Raw genomic sequence first — 17,790 nt, 5'->3', positions numbered from 1 at the left:
GCCCTTCAAGTCTGCTCTGCCATTCAATAAGTTCATGGCTGAACTGATTTCTCCACATTTCCACCTACCCCGATAACCTTCCACCCCCTTGCTTATCAAGAATCTATCTACCTCTGCCTTAAAAAATATTCAAAGACTCTGCTTCCGCCACCTTTTGAGGAAGAGAATTCCAAAGACTCACGACCCTCTGAGAGAAAACTTTTTTCACCTTCTCTGCCTTGAATGGGTGACCCCTTATTTTTAAATAGTGATCCTTGTTCTAGATTCTCCCACAAGGGGAAACATCCTTTCCACATTCACCCTGTCAAGACCCCTCAGAATCTTATATGTTTCAATCAAGTTTCAGGAGGTTGGATTGGGAGAATTTTTTTTGTGGTGGGTGCTGACTCTCTGCACATCTTCAAGAGGAAACTGGACCAGTTCTTGACTGGGGCAGATAACATACCTTCTAGAAGATAAGTGGCTTTACAGACATCACATGTCCATATGATCTCCTGGACTGGTATAGATCACCTTGAGGGGGTTGGGGAGGAATTTTCTAGAGTTTCCCCCCCACCTTATTGGCCCTGGATTTTTCTCTGGTTTTTGCCCATCCCAGGCAAATGTGTGGCTGTGGGGTGATAGGAAATGTCTAGTCATGATGCTCTAGCCATTACGAGTGTGTGGCAGGCTTGAAGGACCAGCAGGTCTTTTCCTGTCCATCATTTTCGGATGTTTGTAAAATCACAGTCCACAAGCAAGGAAGTGGTGGTGACTGAAGATCAAGAATCTGGTGCCTGAATGGCCATGTGGCTATCAATGACCCCTCCTAAATTGGGAAATATAGCAGTCAGTAACAGTGCCAGGCTATGGTTCTGGTGATATTCAGTGGGAAAGGAGATGAAATTATTGGCAATGCTGACCAAGGCATCAGTCACCCGTTTCATATGTGTGTATATTGACTGATGTTGCAGATGATCCAATACATGAGACAAAGGTGGAAAAATTATGGGTAGTGGCCATCTTGATTGCCACTGGCAGTACCATCCCTATGGCACACTTTGGCTGTAGGTCAGATGGCACTGGTCTGCAATCGGTTTCAAGCTGCCCTGGAGTGTGTGGAGACAACAGACCTTAGTCACAGTGTTACTTGAGCTTTGTGCAACAAGCATAGTGGAGAACCTGCTGAATCCAGAGCAGGCAGCCCTTGCAGGTGCTGCTCAAAAATCAAGGGATTTGGACCCTTAAATGTAAATGGCTGCATGTAGGGAACGGAGAAGAACTGACAGACAAAAGGGCATTTCATAAAATGGAAGCTTTCACCCAGGATGCTGTAATCAGAGACCAATGAGAGAAAAACTGTTTGCAGATAATCAGCTTCTGCTAACCAAAGCAAGGGCCAAACCATTGAGCAATAAGCACTCCTCGGTCTAGTGAAAATAGTTTCAACAAACAGCATATAGAAGATTTAAAATGGTTACACCATAATAAAAACACCAGATAGATTCTAGAGTATTGTACTCTTTAATATTTTACAATTTGAAAATAAGTTTGTGAACAAAGTAATTATCTTCCATATGTCATTTAAAATAAATATTATCACTGAAAGAATGCAAAAATAAATACACTTTAAACAAAGGATTTTAAGTGTCTTCAGCGCTGATGATGCAGCATTCACTGCAACCCATTCATTTTAGTATAGTGGTTATTTCGGATGGGCAAAAGTGGGCTTATCCATGGAGGTCTTGCTCAGAATGCGTAAGGCAAATCATGCATCACAATTCACAAGTAACAGAAAATGAAAAGTATATCAAATAGCAGAAAAAGCCAACAAAAAACATTTGTATAGTGAACACAAGAATGTTAGCAAACAAAAACAGGCAGGTTGCAATGTTTAGAGAAACACTGAAGAAACTGACAAAAAGCAAATCAAAATGCAAATCACACTAGTTGACTCAACAAATAGATATTATTTGCAAACCATGATTGACAGGGAAAATGGCTTTGGCTGGTCACTCGAACATGATACCTGGTGGGCAATGTGCCTTCTTCAAAATACTTTTACATTGGCTCAATGGAATAAAATTTAAAGTAACTGTCTTTGTTGAAAAACATTTTGTTAATCCTTTTTTAGGGGGCCGCAGAGAGTGAGGAGAGCTTTACGTCATTTTCATCACAAACATAACAAAAACAAGGGCTACAGCAATGCAGCCTTTACCATGTGTGGAAACAAACAATTAAGGAGGCTGGTCAAAATTCTTTTCCTGAAAATGACACCTTTTCTTTAAAAAAAAAGCTTCATCACTATGCAGTATTTTGAGCAGATTTTTGGATCTTCTCTCGATGAATATGAGAAAAAGTGCCACTTTTCATAGTTACCCAGACACAACCTACTTGAATTCAGATAACTAAAGATCGGCATATAAAAGTAATTGATTGCTCCTCACATACAACTACCACCAACTTTTACTGATATTTCTCCAACTCCTGAGTATCGCTACACTTCTTCCTTCATACAGGAGGAATAAAGTAATATACCTGTGAGTCCTCTTTAAAGACGGGGATCTCGCCTCCAAGAACGGCTGGCTACTCACAGGGCTGGCAGCTTAGCAGTGTTGGCAGCACCTTTGGGAGCAGTGGCCACTGCCGGTATTGCAGAGGCCTTGAACCAAGGCCCAGCGCTGGAACCCTGGACATCAGGTAAGCGAGGCTAGGTCACCAGGGGCCAGCCCAGAAGGCCCCAGCTAGGGTGGCTGGGGGAGTGGTTGTAAAGCCCAGGGGGAGGGGGGTCCTGGGAGGTGCATAATTTCCCAGCTGGGGCCCTCCGTGTGCCACAGCTTTCCCCACAAAGGAGGGACCCCCCCCACCCCCGACCCCTCAAGCCCACAGGGAGTACGCCTCATTTTACAAGGCAGCCTATCTGCATGGCAGAAGCAGCCCCCTGACATTGGTTAGATCCTAACAATGGCGGGAGGAGCCCCTTAAGTGGCCATTAGTAGGCCACTTAAGGGCCTCAATTGGCCTCTTGGCGGAAAGGCCATCGTCAGCCTATCCCGTCCCCGGCAAGACCGCTTGGCGATGGGGTAGCGACAGGCCTTCTGCCCCCCGCCAGCCATTGCGATTTAATAGGTCTCCCCACCTCTGACCTCGCCTCGGGGGGGGGGGGGGCCCATAAAATCCAGCCTTATGATATCTTCTGATTACTCTGACGAGGGATGCCAATTGTATTCTTGTGAGGAATAAATGAAGGATTGGAGAAACTATGGATTATAAATGAACATAAAGCTGACATACTAAAAGGATGCTGGGAAGGAGTTCGAAAAGGCATAGAGTAAGGAATGCGGGAAGTTTAAAAATGAATCGGAAATGGGAAGGATCCAATTCAAAACTTGAATGAACATATCGATCTTTGATTTAAAAATGTAGTTCATTGATTTACAGAATCAAAATCTGATATAAATACAGCAAAGCTGAAGCATTTTTAATGCATTTTATTTGACAATATTTAAAGGGGTAACGACACGCTGGCCACCAAGGTTAAATGTCAAGTTGTCAGTGAGAGAAATCTAAAGATGGCCACCGCCATAACTCAGACTGACTTTCCCAATGTAACCAGTTTAAACATGCCAAATAAGTGACTACAACATATCCAACTGCTTGTCTGTCGTCTGTATAAATAAATATGCAACATTGGTCATATAACTATATACCTTAAAAGGTAAAACATGAAAAGAAAGGTTTTGCAACACTTTCAATTAGTTTAATGAAATGAGCAGTTGCTTGTGGTCTGCAGGAACTCTAAGCACTGCAGTGTTGACAGGAAGCACAAAGATATGGTTAAGATTTTTCACAATGGTGGCAACAAATGAAGCATCGAAAGCTGCGTCATCACAAATGAATGGAGGTATTTTGCCATTTGTTCTATTGAACCTGGAGCAGCATGTTTAGAGGTAATAATCTGTTAATGGCTGCAAACAAGTGACCGCAATGAAACTCGCAGTCACCAAGTCGTTTTCAATGAAGTAAGAATAATAGTCCCTACAGTGCTGATCTGATTCTCTTGAATTCAATGTATCATGAAACAGCTTCCCTCAATAGTCAGGATATAACTTTTTTTTTACCTGTGCTGTTTTACAGCTTTCTGCATGTAGTTTTATGGCCTACTGCCTTTATTGTGTTGGAATTTTGTATCTCTGCCTCTGGTGCTAATGGAACATCCACCAATTGTGATTGGATGTTATCAGCAAGGAACAGATCCAAAGAATGGAACTCAACTCCTCAGTGAGCTTGAGTGTTCATCAATAATGAGATAAATACTCATCTTCCATGTGAAGTATTTTACATATATAAGGTAATATAGCTAAGTTACTTTAATAATATTCGGCCATCCACATACAATCTGTATTTGTAATACATTGCATTAGATTCTGAAATGAGAAGAGCGTTTATTACAGCAAATCGCACGTCATTTCCACTGTGCAATTTTTGTTCTTGTTGCTCTTTGCAGACAGACCATAAAGTCTGTCTATGGATATTAACAGCACCAATCAGGAAAATAGCATTAAAAAAATGTGCATAACTAAGAGTTTCCTCATTGCAGTCATGATTAAAACAAATGTTAAAGAAACAGACTGTACAAAATTACACTTTCTATTATACAAATTATCTGGTTTTCATGTATTGCTGTTTTGATCCATTGCTATTAAAAAAAACTCCCTATACACAAATTTACAAATTGTTCATGATGATCACAGGGTAATCGTTAGCCAAGTGAAACCGATGGAAAACAAGTTATACATTACCATTATTTTTTCCAGTATAAAAATGCTTCCATTCTACATCTAAAACCAGCCAGCTATTTAGTTCTATAATTAGGTATATGTGGCTATTGAAGCCAAATTCTTTAAAGGCTGTAAGTTAACAGGGCTTTAATAATGCCTTTTATTTATCATAAAGCACCATCTTAGCTCTTGACCTGAAAGTGGAGCAGCTACATGGAATGCATACCCTGACATCAGTTTGCCTTTTAACCCCTCCCTTCTCCTCATAAAAATTTACCTGTGTGGTTAATGCTTATGTTACATTCAAGATCAAAAATAATTACATCTCCCTGCAATTAAACACAAATGTATTATGATTCTGAGAAAAAGAGAAAGAATACTATCGTACCGAATTCCATGGTCCTCGATGCCATGAAACACCACCAGGACAAGGATGCATGTTGCACTGTTCCCTATCTGGAGGCTTTTCCAAAATGTCACAGTTTTGGTCACTAAGTCTTTGACCATGTGGCAGTTGACAGATGACCAGTCTTGTTCTTGTTCCACCATCGCATGGTTGTGTACACTGCACAATAATCAGAAACCATAATGAGAACAGAGCAAACATAGGTTAACTGGGAACTGCACCTAAATAGGGCTTGATCTCAAATGTACAACAGCTCTTAACAGGCTAAATCCACTAGCATGACACACAGGGTGCCAACATTGGCCTTTAATGCACTTCAATTAGCCATTAGCCATAGACCAAACACTTTACTGCTTCGCTACTGGCTTTCTTGTTGTAGAATTTTATTGTGAAGTGGCCAGCTTTATCTATTTTTCTGCTTGTAAACAAAAAATTGCATTTCATCAAATACAGTCTTTCATAGCACAATGCAAAAAAAGATTGCTATCAGATTCGACTATTGTTTCACACGCAACACAAGTCATCGACAACAACAACTTGCATTTAAATAGTGCCTTTAACTTTCTAAAGCATCCCAATCTGCTTCACAGGAGCGTTATCAAACAAATAATTTGACATGAGCCACGTAAGGAGATTTTATGACACATGGCTTGGTCAAAGAGGTAAGTTTTAAGGAGCATCTTAATGGTTAGGGAGGCAATTCCAGACGTTTAGGGACTAGTCATCTGAAGGCCACTTCATGATCGTGAAGTCCAGCAACTTTAAACATCAGGGAAAATCACAACTAAGACAAATCAGTACCAGCATAATCTGCCTTCATAACACAGAAGGTGTTGTGCGCAGAATTCACTAAAGAAATGTGAAATGGAGCTTTCCCCATCCATGTCCCCAACAGAACAGGAAGTAGGACATACCACTGAATAGGAGATCTTTTAAGTTTAGTTTAGTTTAGTTTAGAGATACAGCACTGAAACAGGCCCTTCGGCCCACCGAGTCTGTGCCGACCATCAACCACCCATTTATACTAATCCTACACTAATTCCATATTCCTACCACATCCCCACCTATCCCTATGTTTCTCTACCACCTACCTATACTAGGGGCAATTGCTAATGGCCAATTTACCTATCAACCTGCAAGTCTTTGGCATGTGGGAGGAAACCAGAGCACCTGGAGGAAGCCCACACAGACACAGGGAGAACTTGCAAACTCCACACAGGCAGTACCCAGAATTGAACCCGGGTTGCTGGAGCTGTGAGGCTGTGGTGCTAACCACTGCGCCACTGTGCCGCCCAAAGTAGCATGTCTCCTGGTCATTTACACACAGCTATTTGAAAGCATAAGGCACAAGCAAATTTTAACACATCAACTGATTACAACGTCTGTGGGAACATTTGGTGTATTTCTAAATGCAGCAGTGAATGGGTTTGGGTAGTGTGCAGCCAAACATTGCAAGTAGCTGGCAGGAGTTGAACTGATGTGGGGAGACTACCACTAATTTCTCGCCCATTCTGGCCACGACTGCACAAATACCACATACAACGGCATTTGAGAGAGACTCCAGAGTGTATGGATAATGTTTAGGATAATTATGTGGCAATTGAGATCAATCGTGTTCTGCTCCAAAAGGAACACTCAGAAAATTTAAACTGTAAATAACAAGCACTTTAATGAAGAACTGAAATGATTTGGAGTACAATGACCACAACATTTAAACATTAAGTAACTTTGAGAAAACGTAATTCACTTCTCAGGATACGTACCTCACCCCAGTTCCCATAGTTCCAATGAGGACAGGCTCCAGCATCACAGTGCCTGGTCTCTGCAGGCTTCGCTCTCTCGTCACAGTAGTTGGCAGTACGTCCTTCTGCATCCTGGCAGACTACCACTCGACGCTGAAATCCACCTGTGCAAGTGCTTGAGCACTAAAATATTTTGTTTGTCAATAAGTAACTCTGGAAAACCATTTAAGTTTTAGGGTTCTAAATCAGTGGCTAAGCTCTTCTGACAGCAACAGCAGAATCAGATGGATTCTTACTCCATATGGACTTAAGATTCCTGACCTGCACACAGAAGTTTTAGAAACAATTAGGGTGTAATTTTTTGCGTTTGGGCTGATAGACGGGAACACGAATCTGCCGATCGGTGCATCATGGAAATGTGGTGCACGCTACCCATGATTTTCCATCCACAAAATATCATGGGAGTGCACCTCTGATTCCTGGATATGTGGAATGCCAGGTGAGGCTTCCCACCATTAGTATGAACTTAGAAAATTTTTGATGTAAACACACATGGGGATATTTTCTCCTATCCATTATTGTTGGTTCAGTCTAAAGTACTTTTAGAAAATAGAGATGAATGGGCTTTATCATCTTTGCAACCTGTTTAGTCAATTGGTTAATGCATAGCAGATTAGAAAAGGATAAACAACAACAAGTCATTAATATAGCATCTTTAACATAGTAAAACATCCCAAGGTGCTTCAGAGAGTGTTAGCAAACAAAATTTGACACCAAGTCATCTAAGGAGATGTTAGGGACAGGTGAGCAAAAGCTAGGTCCCGAAGCTGTGCATGTGATCTTCAGGATCAGTCAAGCGTTTTCAGACAGGTTATTTCCCTGTCCAATATCCTTCCAACTGTGTATTTTTTTTTGCTGGGATTCCATCTCGAGACAGAAGCTAGCTTCTATAAACTTTCTTTAAATGCTTTTAGAATCAAAAAGCAATGCCTGACAATTTCTGTGCTCACCCAGTTTTGGAGATTACTTTATAATTGAAGGACTCATTATCATTTGCTTCTTGTAGCAATGTGTTTACATAGGAACAGGAGTAGGCCATTCAGCCCCTTGAGCTGGCTCTGTCATTAAAATAGATCATGGCTGATCTGTGTCCTAATTCTATTCACCCGCCTTGTTTCTATAACCCTTAATAGCTTTGCCTAACAAAAATTTATCAACCTCAGGTATGAAATTTTCAATTTTTCTTAAATGTTCCTTCTTGAAAAAAAAGAGACAACAATTTGACCCTAATCAACAAAATGCCTTTTAGCTGTGCACATCACTTACTGCTCCCCAAGGTCCTGTCCTCCACTGACTCCCCCTTGACGGGCTGTTCCACATATTCTGACCGACCACATCCTGGGAGGGATAGTCCGCATGAGGCTGTGGATAGTCGTGCTGTGGGAAGTGTACAGGATAGTCGTGCTGCTGATATATCTGGGGGCACAGGGGCATAATGCATTCTTGCTCCTGAGTTGGCCTCTCCACGGCATCGCAATCCTTCTCATCTGTGATTTGGTGGTGGTAGCTAGTGCAGACAACCTGACGGGTCACTCTCCCGGAACCACAGCTGACGGAGCACTGTACATAACAGACACAAGCGAACAATTGTCAATGTTAGTGCATTAACAAAGAGATTAGCTCCCTCACGAGCTTTATGTGATTGCCTCCCTTGTTATGATTTGGAATGCACTCCATGAAAAAGTGATAGCAGATTCAATAGTAACTTTCTCTCATGTACTTGTCTAGTTTCCATTTGAAAACATCTAAGCTATTTGCCTCAACCACTTTCTGTGGTAGCAAGATCCACTTTCTAACTGCTCTCTGATTAAAGAAATTTCTCCTCATTTCCCTATTGGATTTATTAGTAAGTATCTGCATTGATGGCCCCCAGTTTTGGATTCTCCCACAACTGGAAACATTGTCTCCGCATCTACCATCTCCAAACCATTCATAATTTTAAAGCGCTCTCTCAGGTCTCCTTCAGAACTTCTCTTTCCTAAAGGAAAAATCCCCAACCTGTTCATTCTTTTCCAATAGCTGTAAGCTCTCAGCCCTGGTACTATTCTTATAAACCTTTTTTTCACTTTCTCTTGGGCTTTGATCTCCTGTTTATAGCATGGAGACCCAAACTGTTCACAGTACTCTCAGTGTGTCCTGACCAGAGCCCTATAAAAATTTAACATAACTTCACTAGTTTTGAATTCTATACCCTAGAAATAAATCCCAGAGCTTTGTTAGCATTTTAAGTTGCTTTGCTGACCTGTGATGCTGCTTTTAATGATTTGTTCACCTGTATCCCTAGATCCCTTTGCTTTTCTGCCCCATTCAGGTTCTTATTTTCCAAGGTGTAGATGTTCTGTTTTCCTACCAAAGTGCATCACCTCACATTTATTTATGTTAAAGTTCATTTGCTACTTAACTGCCCAGTCTGCAAGTTTTCTATTGTCTTCTTCATAGCACGGAGGAGGCCAATCGGCCCATCATGTCCATGCCAGCTGACAAGCAGCCATCCAGTCTAATCCCACTTACCAGCTCTTGGTTGGTAGCTTTGGAAGTTACAGCACTTCAGGTGCATATCCAAGTACATTTTAAATGTTAGGTGGGTTTCTGCCTCTACCACCCTCTTAGACAGTGAATTTCAGATCCCACCATCCACTGGGTGAAAATATTTCCCCTTGAATCCCTCTAAACCTCCTACCTCTTACCCTAAATCTATGCCCCCAATTATGCTTCTTGTATTATGTTGTATTCTTCCTCAGTGTTGGCTATACCATCTAATTTGGTATCATCTGCAAATTTTGATATGAGATACTTATTCCTAAGTCCAAAGCACTAATGTAAATTATGAATAAGTGATCCCAGCACTGTTCCTTGTGGAATACCATTTTCTACCTTCCTCCAACCTGAACAACTACCCTTTACTCATACTCTCGGCTTTCTATTTTTTACCTGGTTTTGTTATCCGTTCAGCTCTTTGTCCCCTGACTCCACATATCTCAACCTTTGTCATGAGTTTACTGTGTGATATCCTATCAAAGGCCTTTTCAAATCCAAGTATATGACATCTACTAATTATCCATGTCTACCTTTTCTGTTACCTTTTCAAAGAATTCTATCAGGTTAGTTAAGTGTGAGTTAGTCTTTCAGAATATTTTTCAGGCTACTTTTTATATTACGTTCTGTCTCCAGATGTTTTTCTATTTTTAGGATAGATTTCAGTATTTTTCTTGTCACTAATGTTAAGTTGATTGGTCGATCGTTCCTAGATTTAGTTCCATCTCCCTTCTTGTGCATAGAAAGACAAGGGAATTTGATATCTACTTGAAAAGGAAAAATTTGTAGGGTTATGGGGAAAGAGGGGATGGGTACTGCAACTAATTGGATAGCTCTCCCAAAGAGCTGGTGGCCAAGCTGTCACGATGGGCCAAACAGCCTCTTTCTGTGCTGTAAGATTCTATACTAAGCCATGCATATAGAAGGTTGCAGGTTCGGTTTTCCATCTTTGCTCAGTTAGTTGAAACCTTTATTTCTACAAATGGCCTCAGTGCCATTAAGCTAAGGAAGAATAAAATTCACCCAGGGCTTCTGCTTCTGAAAGCTGTCCAGGAATTGCTACCGCCACATGTTAGGATGCAATTGTGCTCGCTTGTGATGCTTTCCATGGTGAAATAACCTGCTGATTTAACTGCCTAGCCTCAGAAGTGGGGAATAGCCACTTGAGCAGGCTAGAAGAAACCTGTTCATCTCTGTGGAATCAAATGCCAGCAAAATTCATTCAAGCGTTTTCAGGAGCAGGAAAAAGTGGAGAAAATTAGGCGGCAAAGAAAAAAAAGTCGGCACAATAATTCATGCATACTGTCCTGAATCGTAACAGGGAAACAGATTTTGTCGGACAAAAGTTGCCAAGAAGCTGAGGATCCAGTACCTAAAATAAGCAATGTTTTACCACTGACAATATCCTGCCCACCCTCTTCATAATGTGTGGTGAGGTTTCCTCTTTAAGCACTTAAAAAGAGCAAAGTTGCCATCAGGGGTGATTGTGTGCTCTCCACCAAGAATATTGTGTCAAAGATAGGGTGATAACATTGTAATCCCTATCTTCCAACCAGGACTCCATGTGACCAAAGCCTCCCCACTGGGAATGTGAAATCATACCTATAGTGGCCATGGTTATTTATATGTCAGCACTTTGACCTGCCCATAATAAAATGTCATGACTTTCCATCAATGTTGTTCTCCAATAGCAGAAACTGGAGCACTTACAGACGACCACTCCCCAGCACGCCATTGTCCACAGGGACTGAAGCACGTCGACGCTTCGGGGGGGCGGGGCAAGTGGGCACAGAACGATTCATCGGCAATGCCACCCTGAGTGTCTCTGCAGCTGACATAGCGAGCAAGCACTCCTTTCCCACAGGTAACGGAACACTGGAACAACAACAGGTTTCCAAGGTTCAAAAAACAATTCCAGCCTTAAAATAATGTTTTACGTTTGCATTTATGGTAAAAGAAACACCAGGGAAATACAAAAAAAACTCTACTTCTTAAATTAGTGCATTTAAATTGACACAAAGTCTCACTGAAAGGGCCTCATAAACATTACAAGAACTCATTAATGTCATTTGCAATATGTCTCCTCAATGTTTACTTGAACAGTAATATTCCTATCCCAGAGACTTTTACAGCAACATGCTGAAATACAGAATTTAATAAAACCTAAAGAATCCTAATCATTTTGTGAAGTAAAAAAGGAAATTAGGAAAGCAAAAGAGGACATGAAAAAATATTGGCAGGTAAAACCCAAAGATGTTTTATCAGTACATTAAGAGCAAGAGGATAACTAAGGAAAGGGTAGGGCCTATCAGAGACATACAAGGGAGGATATAGAGAGGGGCAGAGGAAGTGAGAGACCTTGGAGTGCATGTCTACAGATCCCTGAAGGTGGCAGGACAGGTAGATAGAGTGGTGAAGAAGGCATATGGAATCCTTTCCTTTATTGGTCGAGGTATAGAATATAAAAACAGGGATGTAATGCTGGAACGTTATAAAACGCTGGTTAGGCCACAGCTGGAGTATTGCATACAGTTCTGGTCACCAAATTACAGGAAGGACATAATTGCTCTGGAGAGAGTACAGAGGAGATTTACAAGAATGTTGCCAGGGCTTGAAAGTTACAGCTATGAGGAAAGATTGGATCGGCTAGGGGTGTTTTCCTTAAAACAGAGGAGGCTGAGGGGTGACTTAATTGAGGTGTGCAAAATTATGAGGGGCCTAGATAGAGTAGACAGGAAGGACCTGTTTCCCCTCGAAGAGAGGTCAATTACCAGGGGGCACAGATTTAAGGTGATTGGTAGCAGGATTAGAGAGGAAATGAGGAAAAACTTTTTCACCCAGAGAGTGGTGGATGTCTGGAATTCACTGTCCGGATCAGTGGTGGAGGCAGAAACCCTCAACTCATTTAAAAGGTACCTGTATCTGCACCTGAATTGCTGTAACCTGCAAGGTTAGGGACCAGGTACTGGAAGGTGGGATTAGATTGGGGGCTACTTTTTTCAGCCAGCGCAGACATGATGGGCTGAATGTAATGTGCTGTAATTTTTCTATGGTTCTATTTGAGTGACACTTCAAATTTATTGGCATATAATCTACTTTTTAGAACCTTGTTGCATTTACATCATAACAGCTGGATCTCTGCTTGTGATGCAGATTATGCTGCAAGATTGTGAATAGGTTGATGAGAGACAGCGGAGTAAGTTGTATTAGACAGCTGTTTGATACATTTCCAGACGGGAGGCTGCAGTAAATTACAGGATATTAAATGCCAACATCCCATTTAACAGCCTGGAAGGAGTTGCAGGCGTAAAAGTGGAGTGCTGCTGAAACCTCAGCTGCCACTAACAGTGCTTACCCTGTGCTGTCGTTTAGCTACAGATTTACACGCAGCAGGTGGCACAGTTCTATAAACGCCTCTCTGCTGAGCTAGAGCATTGCGAAGGCAGTTCTGCTCCATCACTTGTGGACCGCTATACCTGGGCATATAGATACTGTTAGCAGCATAATGGTAGGTACAGGTGTACATGTACAGGTACACTTGTGATGCACCGGATATCCCTTCTTTGTTTTTAATCCTCATAAAACTGCCGAAGAGGGGAGGACAAAAACCAATTCCCAATTCAATAGAACGACAGCAAAAAGAAAAGAACTGCAAATGTCCCTTCACAATAGATGAGAACATGACAGGCCTGTAATTTCCATTTTAACTGCCTAAGATTAGCAGCATGCCGAAATGGGACAGAACAATAGGAATTTCCTGGCAGTCTCATTATGCGCTTATTTGAATGTCATATACATAGAATCATAGAAAATTATAGCACAGAAGGAGGCCATTCAGCCCATTGTTCCTGTGCAGGCTCTTTGGAAGTGCACTTGTGCCTCGTCCCACACCCCTACTTTTATCCGTAACCCTGTAAGTTCCTCGTCCTCAAGTCCCCGTCCAACTCCCTTTAAACTGATTTATGAAATCAGCTTCCACCACCTTTTCAATGAGAGAAATCCAGATCCTGACAACATCCTGAGTAAAAAAAAAAATTCATTTCCCCTCTAATTCTTCTGCTAATGATTTTAAATCTCTGATCTTTGGTTACTAACCCACTCGCCAGAGGATATCATTTTCTCTATCTTTATCAAAACTTCTCATCATCTTGAAAACCTCTATTTTATCACCTCTTAATGTCCTCTGTTCCAAGGAGAACAGTCCTAGCTTTTCTTACCGTTCCTCATAACTGAAGTCCCTCATCCCTGGTAACATTCTGGTAAACCTTTTCTGTACCTTTTCTAAGGCCTTGACATCTTTTCTGAAGTGTGGTGTCCAGAATGGTCCACAAAACTCCAGCTGAATCCGAATCAGCCACCGACTTCATCCCACTCCCTGGCAACTGTTCGACGCTGAACCACACTTTTTGCAACCATGGTGAGCTTTTGACCCCAAATCCACACAATCGCTAAGACCACCTATTTTCACCTCTGTAACATCGACCAACTCTGCCCCTGCTTCAGTTCATCTGCTGCTGAAATCCTCATCCATGCCTTTGTTACCGCTAGACTTGACTATTCCAATGCACTCTTGGCCAGCCTCCCACATTCTACCCTCTGTAAACTTGGTCATCCAAAACTCTGCTACCTGTGTTCTTACTCATAACAAGTCTCATTCACCCATCACCCCTGCACTTATTGACTTACATTGGCTCCTGGTCAAGCAACGTCTTGATCTTATTATTCTCATTTTCAAAACCCTCCATGGCCTTGTCCTTCCCTACCTCTGCAATCTTCTCCAGCCTCACAATCCTCTACGATATTAGCACTCCTCTAATTCTGGTCTCTTCAGCATCCCGATTTGAATTGATCCACCTTTGGTGGCCATGCCTTCAGCTGTCTATGTCCTAAGCTCTGGAATTCCCTCCCTAAACCTTTCTGCCTCTCTTTCCTCCTTTAAGATGCTTTTTAAAACATACCTCTCTGCCCAAGCTTTTGATCATCTGCCCTAATATCCCCATAATTGGCTCCATGTCAAATTTTGCTCCATACCGCTCCTGTGCAGCACCTTGGAATGTTTTATTATGTTAAAGGCACTATATAAATACAAATTGTTGCTGTTTATAAAGTTCTAGCATGAGCTCTTTGCTTTTATATTCAATTCCTCTATTTGTAAACCCAAGTAACCGATATGCTTTATTCACCACCTTATCAATTTTCCATACTACCTTTAAGGATTTGGGTAGATGGACACCAAGCTCTCCCTACTCATCTTTTCAAATTATGCCATTTATAGTACACCATCCTTCCATATTAATCACCACAGTGCATCACTTCACACTTCACTGCATTGAACTCCATCTGCCATGCTTCTGCCCATTTCACCATCCTGTCTGTCATCCCAAAACCTTTAAGTATCCTCATCACTAGCTACTACTTTTCCAAGTTCCATATGTGATGAAACCCCTGCACAGTCCATATAAGAGAGAATTTTGGCTGGTAATAAAGGGGGCAATTCCATTTGATGCGCAAACGAGTGGAGAGCTCGTGAGTTCACAAACTGCTATTTCCTAGGCTCCTGCCTCCCCACCTACTCTCTCATGTCCTGCCAGAGGGAATCTCTAATTTACTAACTTCTAAAAGTAGAATACTAGGCTGTAGTTTTAAAAATAGAACACTGTAGCTTATTTATTTATTTAGAGATACAGCACTGAAACAGACCCTTCGGCCCACCGAGTCTGTGCCGACCATCAACTACCCATTTATACTAATCCTACACTAATACCATATTCCAACCACATCCCCACCTTTCCTATATTCTCCTACCACCTACCTAAACTAGGGGTAATTTATAATGGCCAATTTACCTATCAACCTTTAGATTGTAAATTTTATCCCTTGAAAGCATAGATCATGAGTTAAAAAAACATTACATGAGTAATGTTGAAAAAAGACAACAAAAAGCTTATTGGGAACATAGGCCCTCCAGTTTGAAAGTCCCATGATTATTGGTCAACAAGGCTTTCTTTGAACACCCTATTTTTGCAGTCCAGGCTTTCTAGTTCTGATGAATTTATAACACTCAGCAGGTAAAAGGTGGTACCGATACACATAGAATAGGAAGCATATTTTCAGAGACATATACCAGTTGTATGGTTTTTATATCAATTTGAGATGCTAAATGGATACATACTAGCTCCCTTATCACCAGCACGATCTGCCTATCCTCTATCTGTTTGTTTAGCTTTTTAATAGTGGCCCCTCTACTACAGGGGTATAAATTTATCCTTGTTTACAGCACTCACTCTCTGCCCAAAGATAGGAATAAACACAAACATACGCTAACAACCGCATACAAACAGATCAATACCATACCAGATGTGCTCAACTCGTTAGCTTTTACCTGAGGGGTCGAGCAGAACTTGTGTTCTTTGATCCTGAATTTTGTGTCACTTGGAAGAGACAGTTTCTTGTGAAAATAGAGTCACTTACAGGAGTCCAGGATCCAAATCTCCACTGGGTCATCATTCCTCTCTGAATGGCTGGACTTGCCGTTGTGACCATCTTTGGTGGTTCTAAACAAGGAGGCATCTCACAGTCCTGGGTAGAAATTCGTCAAAAACAAAAGCAACGATTCAATCTGTACAGTGCGGAAAGAAAATTGGGCGGGCTCTGTAATGGGAGAGCAGCAGCAATCCGCGATGCCAGTTTTATACCCAGGTGGCAAGCAGAAAATGTATTCCACTGTTATATCAGCTGAATTTTCAAGGCAGGAAATTCAATGATTTACTTTAGAATAGTTCTTGTTTCTACTAACAATTTATTAAATGAAGGGGTAGAAACGTTTTTTCTTTACCTGGCTATCTCTTGGACGGGTTGCAGCATTGCACTCTCTGTCATCTATAACTGCACCGTAAGTCCCTACTACACACCTAACTGCACGCATCTGATATCCATGTCCACAAGTAGCAGCACACTAGTGAAAATCAGAAGGATAGAATATTAGTAGTCTGTCACATGAAAATACATCCAGGGAAAATATTTGATCAAAATGTATTTTTTCCAGATGTACGTGAACAGAATAACTAACGAATTTCATATTCTATAACATAGGGCATTGGCTTGCAGAGTTATCTGGAACCAAGTAGAAACAAACCTAGTGCCCCAGTGACACTTCTACCCCTCCCAGTTCCATCAATAAGCCAGTCAGGCTGGTAGATCACAAACAGCCCTGTCGAGCTGTACGCTTACCTATACTCACATATAGAATTACGGACATGTAAGACACAGTGGTTTCCTTGGTGCCAACCTTCCATTGGCAAGCATAACATCTTGAAGCCACCTTAACATTGAAGAGACCCAACTTCACTCCCCCCAAGGAAGATAGTCACTATTCTGTCCTTAAACAACTGATGAGTGCAAGTTTGAGCTCCACTAGAGGGAAACAGGTTATAGGAATTCCTCACAAGCTGTCTGGTGACAAAGCACAACTTGCCATAAAATGTGCGAGTGGATTGCCATCATTCTCCTCACCACAGCATAGTCACACACATTCCCCATTGAACAGTGGCTCTACCTGTTGGAAGTGTGGACCTTTGGAAATGCAGAGCTTCAGCTGCAGTTCCTTGTCTCTCTGCAATCCTGTCATTGGTAGGCACCAATTCCTGGATATATGTGCGCTTGTTCCCATACACAGCCTCCAGGTAAAGCTATGCTGATCAGGTGAAAATCCATATCCACACTCACCTGTCCCCATGCCCCAACTTGCCATGAAGCACACTCCTGAAGCTCACAAGTTCCTGCAGCCTCTGGTTTAGTACTTGCGTCACAAAAATCGTCCCTTAGATGTTCATTATTCAACAGGCATGATACTTGCCGATGTCTTGTGCCCTTTCCACATGTTACGAGACACTGAAATAATACATGTGGTCATTGAGTGAATGCTGAAACTTCAAACCCAACCAGTAAATGCAACTGCTTATATTTCCTTATTAGGATGAGAGAACGAACTTGTATTTATAAAGTGTATTTCACAACCCCTGAACAGTTTAGTTCTAACGTTTAAGGTTAAGACCCCCTTGTTCTGGATTCTCCCCACCAGAGGAGATAGTTTTTTCTCTATCTACCCTATCAAGTCCCTTAATCATTGTAAACGTCCCAATTTGATCACCCTTTTTTTCATATATGCAAAAAGGAATACACGGCTAGCCTATGCAGCCTGTCCTCATAATGTAATGTTTTAAGCCCTGGTATGACTCACTTAATCTCTTGTGAAGCAAAGTCACAATGTGAGAATCCAGCACCAAGC

At 41.6% G+C, this 17,790-nt stretch overlaps 1 protein-coding gene across 1 annotated transcript in view; it reads right to left on the bottom strand.

The window, feature by feature from the left end:
• The window catches only part of LOC137379708 (A disintegrin and metalloproteinase with thrombospondin motifs 20-like), a 603,896-nt gene that overhangs the window by 176,626 nt on the left and 409,480 nt on the right, over nt 1-17,790 (bottom strand). The window contains exons 22-28 of the mRNA XM_068050948.1: nt 17,229-17,393; nt 16,339-16,458; nt 15,975-16,082; nt 11,214-11,378; nt 8,235-8,528; nt 6,930-7,091; nt 5,149-5,325 (exon numbers count right to left, since the gene is read on the bottom strand). Of these exons, the coding sequence (XP_067907049.1) occupies nt 5,149-5,325; nt 6,930-7,091; nt 8,235-8,528; nt 11,214-11,378; nt 15,975-16,082; nt 16,339-16,458; nt 17,229-17,393 (1,191 nt within the window). The remainder of the gene's footprint in view (nt 1-5,148; nt 5,326-6,929; nt 7,092-8,234; nt 8,529-11,213; nt 11,379-15,974; nt 16,083-16,338; nt 16,459-17,228; nt 17,394-17,790) is intronic.

This window comes from Heterodontus francisci, chromosome 18 (assembly GCF_036365525.1).
Source record: "Heterodontus francisci isolate sHetFra1 chromosome 18, sHetFra1.hap1, whole genome shotgun sequence".
Taxonomy (NCBI): domain Eukaryota; kingdom Metazoa; phylum Chordata; class Chondrichthyes; order Heterodontiformes; family Heterodontidae; genus Heterodontus; species Heterodontus francisci.
This window is presented reverse-complemented; position numbering and strand designations above follow the sequence as displayed.